The sequence below is a fragment of the Hemitrygon akajei genome, chromosome 3 (genome assembly GCF_048418815.1).
Source record: "Hemitrygon akajei chromosome 3, sHemAka1.3, whole genome shotgun sequence".
In the NCBI taxonomy this organism is placed as follows: Eukaryota; Metazoa; Chordata; class Chondrichthyes; order Myliobatiformes; family Dasyatidae; genus Hemitrygon; species Hemitrygon akajei.
This window is the reverse complement of record NC_133126.1, coordinates 205,970,456-205,982,827: the sequence shown is the minus strand read 5'-3', so window position 1 is coordinate 205,982,827 and position 12,372 is coordinate 205,970,456. Positions and strand designations below refer to the sequence as shown.

At 43.6% G+C, this 12,372-nt stretch overlaps 1 protein-coding gene across 13 annotated transcripts in view; it reads right to left on the bottom strand.

Annotated features, from left to right (window-relative positions):
- The window catches only part of masp1 (MBL associated serine protease 1), a 370,450-nt gene that overhangs the window by 340,113 nt on the left and 17,965 nt on the right, over positions 1 to 12,372 (bottom strand). For all 13 annotated transcript variants that reach the window (XR_012098466.1, XR_012098465.1, XM_073041736.1 and 10 more), the window contains exons 3-4: positions 8,434 to 8,608; positions 3,362 to 3,493 (exon numbers count right to left, since the gene is read on the bottom strand). Coding sequence is in view for 11 of the 13 variants with exons in the window: in XM_073041736.1 (XP_072897837.1) it covers positions 3,362 to 3,493; positions 8,434 to 8,608 (307 nt within the window). In the remaining 2 variants the exon portion in view is untranslated. The remainder of the gene's footprint in view (positions 1 to 3,361; positions 3,494 to 8,433; positions 8,609 to 12,372) is intronic.

Below are 12,372 nucleotides of genomic sequence, written 5' to 3'. Positions count from 1 at the left end.
TTCACATTTGGAATGATAAGGGCTAATCAAGGATAGACTCTCGCAAATTTCTACAGATGTACTTTGGAGAGCATTCTAACTGGTTGCATCACTGTCTGGTATATAGGGGCCAGTGCAGAGGAGCAGAATAAACTGCAGAGAGTTGTAAATCATGGGCACTAGCCCCTCCAGCAGAGAGAAGATCTTCAACACACGATGCCTCAAGGCAGCATCCATCGTTAAGGACCCGCAACACCCAGGACATGCCCTCTTCTTATTGCTACCATCAAGGAGGCAGTACAGGAGCCTGAAGGCACACATTCAACATTTTAGGAACAGCTTCATCCCCACTACCATCTTATTTTTTTATTATTATTATGTACTGCAATATTTTGCTACTGCAAACCAACACATTTCATGGCACATGCTAGTGATATTAAACCTGATTCTGATTACTAAGGCTAGTCCAGAAGTTTAAGGCAGATGAGATCGAAATTTGGTTTAGTGACAGGAAGCAGGGGGTAGTTGTGGAAAGATGTTTTTCTGATTGGAAGTCTGTGCTGCATAAATGGTGTGCTGCAGATATCAGTGCTGGGATTCTTGTTGTTTGCAATATGTCTTGGAGGTGAATGCAGATGTAATTGCGTGTTCTTCCCATGATCACGTAGTTCCTCAGGTGCTCCAATTGTCTCCCACATTCTAGGTTAGTAAGTGGTAGGAATGCTATACTGGCACCAGAAGCATGGCAACACTTGTGTACTGCTCCCATCACATCCTCACACGGACACAATTATATTGGTCATTGACACAAATGACACATTTCACTGTATGTTTTAGTGTAGACAAATAAAGCCAATCTTTATCTTGATTAATAAGACCATTGACCATAAGACATAGGAGCAGAATTAGGCCATTCAGCCCACTGAGTCTGCTCCACCATTCCATCATGGCTGATCCCAGATCCCACTCACTAAGTCCACAGATAATACAAAAGTTTAGCAAAGAAGTTTAAGGATAGAACAGAATAAAGATCAGACAAGGTTGGGAGGAGCACAAGCCAGTTTGTGCACAGTGGTGACTATACACAGACCAGGTAAGCACACTTTTACACAGCCACTGCACTTGTAAATGCGAGTGTGCAGACACCAGAGAAGAACTTCTTTTGCAGGAACTCTACCTATGACAGCATGAACAAACTGAAAGAGGGTGATGAAGAGATTGAGGAGGCATTAGTAATGATCTTTTAAGAATCACTAGATTCCAGAATGGTTCGGGAAGCCTGGAAAATTGCCCATGTCACTCCACTCGTCAAGAAGAGTGAGAGGCAGCAGAAAGGAAACTATAGGCCAATTTGTCTAACCTCAGTGGTTGGGAAGATGTTCCAGTCCATTATTAAAGGTGAGGTCTCAGGGTACATGATAAAATAGGCCATAATCAGCATGGTTTCCTCCAGAGAAAATCTTACCTAACAAATCTGTCAGAATTCTTTGAAGAAATAACAAGCAGGATTGGCTGATGTTGTATACTTGGAATTTCAGAAGGCCTTTTGACAAGGTGCCACACTTGAGGCTGCTTAACTAGCTATGAGCCCATAGTATTACAGGAAAGATTCTAGCACAGATACAACAGTGGCTGATTGGCAGAAGACGAAGAGTGGGAATAAAGGGAGCCTCTTCTGGTTGGCTGCAGGTGACTAGAAGTGATCCACAGGGGTCTGTGTTGGGAGCAATCCTTTTTACGTTAAATGCCAATGATTTGGATAATGGAATTGAGATGGCTTTGTTGCAAAGTTTGCAAACAACATGAAGATAGGTTGAGGAGCAAGTAGTTTTGAGGAAGTAGAGAGGCTACAGAAGGACATAAGACACATTAGGACAATGGGCAAGAAATGGCAGATGGAATAGTGTCGAGAAGTGTATTGGCATGCACTTTGGTAGAAGAAATGAAAGAGCTGACTGTTTTCTAAACAGAGAGAAAATACAAAAACTGAGGTGCAAAGAGACTCTTGTGCAGTATTCCCTGAAGGTTAAATTGCAGGTTAAGTCTGTGGTGAGGAAGGCAAATGCAATGTTAGCATTCCTTTCAAGAGGACTAGAATATAAAATCAAGGATGTAATTTTGAGACTTTACAATGCACTGGTGAGGCCTGAGCAGTTTTGGGCCCCTTATCTTAGAAAGGATGTGCTGAAACTGGAGAGAGCTCAAAGGAGGTTCATGAAAAGGATTCCAGGAAGGAATGATTCGTCATATGAAGAGCGTTTGATAGCTCTGGGCCTGTGTTCACAACAATTCAGAAGAATGAGGAGTGACCTATCAAATGGTGAAAGGCCTTGATAGAGTGGATGTTTCCTATGGTGGGAAGGTCTGACCAGAGGATACAGCCTCAGAATAGAAGGGTGTCCTTTTAGAAAGGAGAAGAAAGCCCTTAACTCCAAGTGGAGTTATTGGGACGCCATTGTGATGGCTTTTTTTTTGCAGGCTTTCTTATTTTTATGAGGCTGTGTTGCTAGCTCAACGCTCAACCCAGCATGGATGGAAAGCATGCAAGGGAGCCGGCTGGATTCGAACTCAGGAGATTTTGCTCTGAAGTCCGGCGCAGATGCCACTATGCCACAAGCTGGCCTTTTAGAAAGAAGAAGAGGAGGAATTTCTTTAGCCACAGAATGGTGAGTCTGAGGAATTCTTTGTCACGGGCAGCTGTGGAGACCAAATCTTATGTATATTTAAAGCAGAGGTTGATAGATTCTTGATTGGTCTGGGCATGAAAGGATAAGGTATGAAGGGAGGTGATTGGGGCGGAGTGGAAAATTGAAACAGCCATGATGAAATGGCTGAGCAAATTGTGGGACAAATGTCCTAATTCTGCTCCTACAGTATGTCTTAAAGTCTTATAGTTTTATTATGACGGGTATAGACAGGGTAAATACAAGCAGGCTTTTTCCACTGAGGTTGGATGAGACTACAACTAGAGGTCATGGGTTAAGGGTAAAAGGTGAAATGTTTAAGGAGAACATGAGAGGGAGCTTCTTCACTCAGAGTGTGGAACAAGGTAACAACAGATGTGGTGGATACCGTTCGATTTCAACCTGTTTTGTGACTGCCTGGAAGGAGGCAAATCCCAAGGTTGTATGTAGCATACGTACTTTGCTAATAAATGGACTTTGAACATTTAAGAGAAATTTTGATAGGTACATGGATCGGAGGGGTATGGTCTGGATGCACGTTGATGGGACTAGGCAGGTTAATAGTTTGGCATGGACTAGATGTGCTTGTTTCTGTGCTGTAGCATCCTATAACACTATTAGCTGCGAATATCATGACATAGGCCAGTTGACTGACAAACGTGACATATCTTTACACAAATTGGTTTGTGTGTCAATACCTTTACATGTCCGATTATCTGAATGAAGGATGTAACTAAATCGACAGGAACAGTAAAATCCACCGATGTAATTGTGACAAAAGTGGTCACAGGCTAAGGATTCATCCAATTTCTCCACACACTCATCAATATCTGCAAATAAGATTCAACAAAGGATCATATGAATACACAACAGAAGAAATATTTCAGCCCATTTGTTGCAATTAGCTAAAATACACACTCCCAGCTCTTGGCCCATAGTATGTATTTTTTTGGATTCTTCCCACCCATCCATTTTCAGTAATCCCAAGAGACTGGTCACTTTACTGTCTTCGTCAACACCCATTCAACTTCTTGCAGTATCACCCCATAGAAGCCCAGGTGACACAACACCTATCCATCTCCAATTCCCTTTCTCATCATCCAGAGGTCCATACACTCCTTCCAGATGAGGCAGAGATTCCCTGGTAGAACTTCCCGTCTGTGGTACTGGCTTCAGTGCTCCTGAACTGGTCTCGATTTCATAGGAGAAGCCAACCCAGCTTTGCAGAACACCTCCATTCAGTCTCCCAGGTGCCAAGGTCCCCAATGTTTCTCAATGTGTCCAGAATATCCTCAAAAGGAACACTGAAAAGCCAGAAGCCCTAGTACATATTGCTACCTACGACATAGGTAGAAAAAGGGAGGTGGTCTTGAGAAAAGAATACAGGAAGTTAAGTAAGCTGAGAAGCAGGATCTCAAGGGTAGTAATCTCAGGATTGCTGCCTGTTCCACGTAACAGTGAGGATAGGCATAGAATGAGATTTCAGATGAATGCATGGCTGAAGGATTGGAGCAGCAGGCAGTAATTCAGATTTCTGGATAATTGGGACCTCTTCTGGGGCAGTTGTAACCTGTACAAAAGTGATGGGTTGCATTTGAATCCAAGGGGGATCAATATTCTTGCAGGTAGATTCACTAGAGCTGTTGGGAGTGGTTTAAACTAATATGGCAGGGGGATGGGAACCAGTATGATAGAGCTGAGGATGAGCCAGCTGGTTTACAAGTCACCTCACTACAGGAAGGATGTGACAACCATAGAAAGGGTGCAGAGGAAATTTACAAAATGTTGCCTGGATTGGGGGAGCGTGCCTATGAGAATAGGTTGAGTGAACTTGGCCTTTTCTTCTTGGAGTGGTAGAGGATGAGAGGCAACCTAAAAGAGGTGTATAAAATGATCGGAGGCATAGATCCTGTGGATAGTCAGAGGCTTTTTACCAGGGCTGAAATGTCTAGCACGAGAGGGCACAGCTTTAAGGTGCTTGGAAGTAGGTACAAAGATGTCAGGGGTAAGTTTTTTTTTAATGCAGAGAGTGGTGAGTGCGTGGAATGGGCTTCCGGTAACGGTGGTGGAGGCGGATACAATAGGGTCTTTTAAGAGACTCCTGGACAGGTACATGGAGCTTAGAAAAATAGAGGGCTATGGGTAGCCCTAGGTAATTTCTAAGGTAAGGACATGTTCGGCACAGCTTTGTGGGCCGAAAGGCCTGTATTGTGCTTTAGGTTTTCTATGTTTCTATGATGTAATATGTAGTATGAATGTAAGAGAGGACAATCCAATGATTAGGTACAACAGCAGATAGAGCAGAGTTAAGTTGTAACAGAGGCAAAATTAAAATGGGCAAAGAATGCAGGACAGAAGGTGCTGTAGTTAAACGCACGTAGCATTCGGAATAAGGTCATAGTTGGGAGCTTAGCATCAAAGGATATTCCTCGTATAGAAAGGACAGGCAAGAAGGCATAGGCAGTGGTGTGCCTTGTTGGTAAGAGATGGAATTACATCTTCAGAAAGAGGTGACATAAGGTTAGAGAATATTGAACCTTTGTGGGTGGAGTTAACAAACTGCAAGGGTAAGAAACACGAGGGAAATCATATATAGTAGCCAAGATGTGGGGTTGAGAGTGCAGAAAGAACTGGAATCCTATTAGGGAGCTTAATGAAAAGGAACCCTGAGGAGGCAGTGAACATAATTGAATTCACACTGCAATTTGAGATGGAGAAACATAAGTCACATGTATCGGTATCACAATGGGATAAAGGGAAATACAGAGACATGAGAGAGGAGCTTCCCAGGTAGATTGGAGGAAGATACTGGCAGGGATGATGGCAGAGCAAAGTGGCTGAAGTTTCCAGGAATAATACATAAGGCACAGGATAGATATATCCCACAGGATTGGAGAGACATCATCTGATTAAGGATTGTCAGCATGGCTTTGTCAAGGGCAGGTCATGCCTTACAAGCCTGATTGAATTCTATGTAACAAAACAAATTGATGAAGTTGGAGCAGTGGATGTAGTGTATATGGATTTCAGTAAGGCATTTGATAAGGTTTCCATGCAAGGCTCCTTCAGAAAGTAAGGAGGCATGGGATCCAAGGAGACCTTGCTTTGTGGATCCAGAAGTGGCTTGCCCACAGAAGGTAAAGTTCAGTTGTAGATGGTTTCTATTCTGCATGGAGGTCGCTGACCGGTAGTGTTCTATAGGGATCTGTTCAGGGACCCCTCATTTTGTGATTTTTATAAATGACGAGAAAGTAGAAGGGTGGTTTAGTAAGTTTACTGATGACATAAAGGTTGGGGTTGTTGTGGATAGTCTGGAGTGTTATCAGAGGTTAGAGCGGGACATTGGTAAGATGTAAAACTGGGCAGAGAAGTGGAAGATGGAGTTCACCCAAATAAGTGTGAAGTTGTTCATATTGATAGGTCACATTTGAAGACAAAATATAATATTAATAGTAAGAATCTTGGCAGTGTGGAGGATCAGAGAGATCTTGGGGTCAGTGTCCATAGGACACTCAAAGCTGTTGCTCAGGTTGACAGTGTTAAGAAGGTATATGGTGTGTTGGCATTCATCAACTATGGGTTGAGTTCAAGGGCCGTGAGGTAATGTTAAAGCAATAAAAGACCTTAGATTAGTGGTCACCAACCTTTTTAAGCCAAAGATCCCCTACCTCGGCCTTAGTGAAAGGCGAGATCGACCACAGAGCGATTAGTTACACACATGCACACTGAGGCAGAAAAGACCGAAGTGAAACCCCGCAACCCAGAAGTAGAAATAATGCATAAACATCAGGGGTACCCATCCTTTTTTCTTGCACCGCGGACCGGTTTAATATTGATAATATTCTTGCAGACCAGCTGATGCAGGCCAGTAGCATCGGCACTTCCCGCCGGCTGCGCTCCGGGCCAGTGGCATCGGCACTTCCCGCCGGCCGCGCTCCGGGCCAGTGGCATCGGTGGTTCCCGCCGGCCGCACAAGGCGAACACTGGTGCGAGGGTATCACGGCATTTAGGCGACTGATGACCTCACGTGGGTTAAAGGTCAACAGTGGCCATGACAGGGAATGAGGAAAGGTGCATCTGACTTACATTGTTTCCTCGTGGCCCGGTGGTTGGGGACCACTGAAGTACACTGTGTAGTGCGGGGGAACTATGCGCATGCGCACTGGGCAGAAAGAACGGAACTAAAACCCCGCAACCCGGAAACAATCTCTCAACAGTACTTGTGTATTTATTTTTCATTTTTTTCGGGATCTACTGGGAAAGTCTCAAAGATCGACCAGTCGATCGCGATCGATGGGTTGGCGACCACTACCTTAGATAGACCCCACTGGAGTACTGTGTTCAGTGTGGTCACCTCACTACAGAAAGGACGCAGACACTATAGAGAGAGTGCAAATTTACAAGGATGTTACCTGGATTGGAGACCATTCCTTATGAAAATATGTCGAGTGAACTTGGCTTTTTTTCCTTATAGCAACAGAGAATGAGAGGTGACTTGCCAGAGGTGTACAAGATGTTGAGAGGCGTTGAATGTGTGGATAGCCAGAGGCTTTTCCCCAGGGCTGAAATGGCTAACACAAGGGGACATAGTTTTAAGGTGCTTAGAAGCAGGTACAAGGGGGATGTCAGAGGTAAGTTTTTCCACACAGAGAGTGGTGGGGGCGAGACTTTTACATAGGTACATGGAGCTTGGAAAAATAGAGAGCTATGCGATAGGGTAATTCTCGGCAGTTTCTAGAGTAGGTTACATGGTCAGCACAACATTGTGGGCCAAAGGGCCTGTAATGTGCTATAGATGTCTATGTTCTATGTTCTCAGATGGCAGGGGTATGTAACCCTGGCTGACAAAGGAAGTTAAGCCAAGGAAAGGGCATATAAGGTAGCAAACTTGAGTGGGAAATTGGATGATTGTTGGATTTTAAAAGCTTCCCAAAAAGGCAACTACACAGGCTATAAGAAGGGAAAAGATGAAATATGAAGACAAGCTAGCTGATAATATAAATCAGAATGCTGTAAGTTTTTTTTCAGTTATACAAAGAATAAAAGAGAGCTGAGAGTTGACATTGGACCATTAGAAAATGATGCTGGCGAGTTAGCAATGGGGGACAAAGAAATGGCAGATGAACCTAATGGGTATTTTGCTTCAGTCTTTACTATGGAAGGCACCAGAGGTCTGTGAGTGTTGGGGAGCGGGAGTGAGTGCCATTGATATTACAAAGGAAAAAGTGCTAGGCTAACCTAAAGGTCTTATGGATAGGTCACTTGAACTAGATAGACTACATCCCAGAGTCCTGAAAGAGATTGCTCATCCTACTCGCAGCAATTTTGAAGGTTTCTCAGCTTTCTGACTAGCTCTCTAAATTCTCTGTTCAGGACCTCCTTGCTTTACCTTCCTATGTGTTTGGTACAAATACGTACCACAACATCTGGTTATTCTCTCCCTCCCTCCAAAATGCTGTGGAGTCTATCTGACCCCAGCACCTGGGAGGCAACATACCATTTGGGTGTCCCATTCAGATCCCTGTAGTTCCATACCCCAGTGATAAACAGTATCACGTCTCATTGCCTAGATTAATTTGTTTGAAGTAACAGAACTCATAGGGAGTGTACTTGGAACCTTTATATCTCTTTGTCTATACCATATTCTTCCTTTCCCTTGAATTACATTGATCACTGCAGCACAGCAGGTACTAACACTCCTTGTGCTCGATACAGACAAGGCTTTCATTTGTTGATTTTCGTAAAGATAGGGAAACCAAGAGCAACTAACCAATGGCAGCGTAGTGTGCCTCGAAGCCAGTGAACCGCTCCTCATTGGAAAAATCTGTCTTAAATTGGAGAGTCATGGTATTGTCGGCGGAGAGAACAGAGTCTTGGCCTGGAATCTTTTCAGTGTCTGTACTCTCTCGGCCACAGAACGTCTCCAGCATATCACCAGAAGTGACCTGAAATGAAAACGCACTGTTTACCACTGAGCTCTGAGTTTATAACAACTCTGGAAAATAAAAAGCCGAGCCATTGCTGTACTGCAAGGAGACAAACCAGGCCACAACAAATCTTACATAATATTTCCATCAGCTCATTCCCTTAACCCTGCCAACTCTTTTCTATACAAAATCCCCATCCAAGTTCTTTTCAATAGCTGATAACAATACTGTTTTCCACACTTAATTTCACTTTTGACAGACTCTAGTACGGACAGTCAAAACTGCCCAAATGCATCATCAGCAACAGCTCCCCACCATCAAGGATGTATATACAATAAAGGTGCCAAAAAAGGGCTAGTAACATCATGAAGGATCCCACCCACCCTGCTCATTGACTGTCCCACTCCCATTAGGGAGGAGACTACCTAGCATCCATGCCAGACCCCCAGACTCAAAAACATTACAACACAAACTGAAAGGTCTCAAGGTGAAAAAGTCACCTAGACCAGATGGACTACATCCCAGAGTCCTGAAAGAGTTTGCCCAAGCTGTAAGGCTGATCAACCCATATCTCCACACCCCTAAGCACCACTATTTTATCGTTTCCTGTCAGTGACCTTATGTACAGACACTCCTGTGCCTAGTGTCACATTATGGACATAAAATCTGTTTATATAAGCTATCTTAGGGATTTATATTTATTGTGTTTTTATTAATAGTGTTCTTTACCTTATTGCTTGTTTTGTGCTACAACAGATCCTGAATAACAATTATTTTGATGTCCTTCACAGTTATGCACTGGAAATGACGCTAAACAATCTGGAATCTTTTCTCACATTTTATCTTTTATCTATCATTTTGTACTTGCATGCCCCAAACCTACAACCATTATTTATTTTTATTTATTTTTGAGATCTGGCGGTCACTGGGGAAGATCAGCATTTATTGTCACCTTGACCTGTCCATGAGAAATTGGTGACAAACCAGAGTAGCACACAGAAAATGCTGGAGGAACTCAGCAGGTCTGGGCAGCATCGACATAAATGAATAAACCAGTCAATGCTTCAGGCCAAGACACTTCATCAAGACTGGATGTTTCAGGCTAAAAAAAAGCTATAAGAAGGGTAAAGATGAAATATGGGGGCAAACTAGCCAATAATACAAAGCAGGATACTAAAAGTTTTTTTCAGTTATATAAAGAATAAAAGGGCAGTGAGAGTTGACATTGGACCATTGGAAGATGATGCTGGTGAAATAGTAATGGAGGACAAAGAAATGGCAGATGAATTTAATTAGTACTTTGCTTCAGTCTTTAATTTGGGAGGCACTAGCTATATGCCAAAGATCTGTGAGTATCAGGGAGCAGGAGTGAGTGTCATTGCTATTACAAAGGGAACAGTGCTAGGCAAACTCAAAGGACTTAAGGTGACTAAGTCACCTGGACCAGAATGACGACATCCCAGAGTCCTGAAAGAGGTTGCTTAAGGGATAACGGATCCATTGGTCATATCTTCCAAGAATCACTTGATCCTGGCTTGGTCCCAGATGACTGGAAAATTGCAAATGTTAGTACACTCTAAGAAGGGAAGAAGACAAAAGTGAGGAAATTACATGCCAGTTGGTCTAACTTCAGTGTCTGAGAAAGTTTTGGAGTCCATAAAGGATGAGGTTTCAGAGTACTTGGGTAATAAATCAAAGACAGCACGGTTTCTACAAAGGGAAATCTTGCCTCACAAATCTGTTAGATTTCTTCGAGGAAGTAACAAGGTGGGTGGACAAAGGAGAGGCAGTGGATGTCATTTACTTAGATTTTCAGAAGGCATCTGATAAGGTGCCACACGTGACGTGGCTTAACAAAATAAAGTCCTATGGAATTACAGGAAAGACACAAGCATGGATAGAGGAATGAATGACAGGCAGGAGACAGCGAGTGGGAATAAAGGGAGCCTTTTATGGTAGGCTGCCAGTGACTAGTCGTGTTCCTCAGGGACTGGTATTAGGACTACTACTTCTCACATTGTTTGTCACTGATTTGTATAATGGAATTGATGGCTTTGTGGCAAAGTTTGCAGATGATACAAAGATAAATGGAAGGGTAGGTAGTACTGAGGAAGCAATGCGATTGCAGAAGGACTGAGATCAATTTGAAGAATAGGTAAAAAGGTGGCAGACAGAATACAGTGTTGTGAAATGCATTTGGTAGAAGAACAATAGTGCAGACTATTAACTAAATGCGGAGAAAATTCAAAAATCAGAAGGCAGAGGGACTCAGGAGTCTTCAAAACTGGGCTGAGAAGTGGCAGATGGAGTTCAACCCAGATAAGTGTGAAGTGGTTCATTTTGGTAGGTCAAATATGATGACAGAATATAGTATTAATGGTAAGACACTTGGCAGTGAGGAGGATCAGACGAATCTTGGGGTCTGAGTCCATAGGACGCTCAAAACAGCCACGCAGGTTGACTCTGTGGTTAAGAAGGCATATGGTGTATTGGTCTTCATCAATCATGGAATTGAATTTATGAGCCGAGAGGTAATGTTGCAGCCAGGGCACCACTGCTCAATACAAGAGGACATGGCTTTAAGGCGAGGGGAGGAAAGTTCAAGGAGGATATTAGAGGAAGGTTTTTTACTCAGAGTGTGGTTGGTGCGTGGAATGCACTGCCTGAGTCAGTGGTGGAGGCAGATACACTAGTGAAATTTAAGAGACTACCGGACAGGTATATGGAGGCATTTAAGGTGGAGGGTTATATGGGAGGGGGGGGGGGGGGAAGAGGCAGGGTTTAAGGGATGGCACAACATTGTGGGCCTAATGTGCTGTACTGTGCTGTATTATTCTTTGTTATAAAGGACCCCGGTCAGACCCCACTTGGAGTACTGTGCTCAGTTCTGGTCACCTCACTACAGGAAGGATGTGGAAACCATAGAAAGGGTGCAGAGGAGATTTACAAGGATGTTGCCTGGATTGGGGAGCATGCCTTATGAAAATAGGTTGAGTGAACTTGGCCTTTTCTCCTTGGAGTGACTGAGGATGAGAGGTGACCTGATCGAGGTGTATAAGATGATGAGAGGCATTGATCATGTGGATAGTCAGAGGCTTTTTCCCAGGGCTGAAGCGGCTGCCACAAGAGGGCACAGGTTTAAGGTGCTTGGGAGTAGGTACTGAGGAGATGTCAGGGGTAAGCTTTTTTTAAAAAACGCAGAGTGGTGAGTGCGTGGAATGGGCTGCCGGCAATGGTGGTGGAGGCAGATACGATAGGGTCTTTTAAGAGACTTTTGGATAGGTACATGATGCTTAGAAAAGATAGAATGCTATGGGTTACCCTAGTAATTTCTATGGTAGGGACATGTTTGTCACAACTTTGTGGGCTGAAGGGCCTGTATTGTGCTGTAGGTTTTCTATGTTTCTATCTCTACTCCCTTTCTTGAATAAGGGAACAATATCTGCAAGCCTCCAATCCTCCAGAACCTCTCCCGAACCCATGGATGATGCAAAGATCATTGCCAGAGGTTCAGCAATCTCCTTCCTCGCCTGCTACAGTAGCGTGGGGTACAGCTCATTCAGTCCCAGAGAGTTATGCGACTTGATGTTTTCCAAAAGCTCCAGCACATCCTCTTTCTTAATGTCTATATGCTCAAGCTTTTCAATCTGCTGCAAGTCATCCCTATAATCACCAAGATCCTTTTCCGTAGTGAATACTGAAGCAAAGTATTCATTAAGTACCTCTGCTATCTCCTCCGATTCCATATAGACTTTTCCACTGTCACACTTGATTGGTCCTGC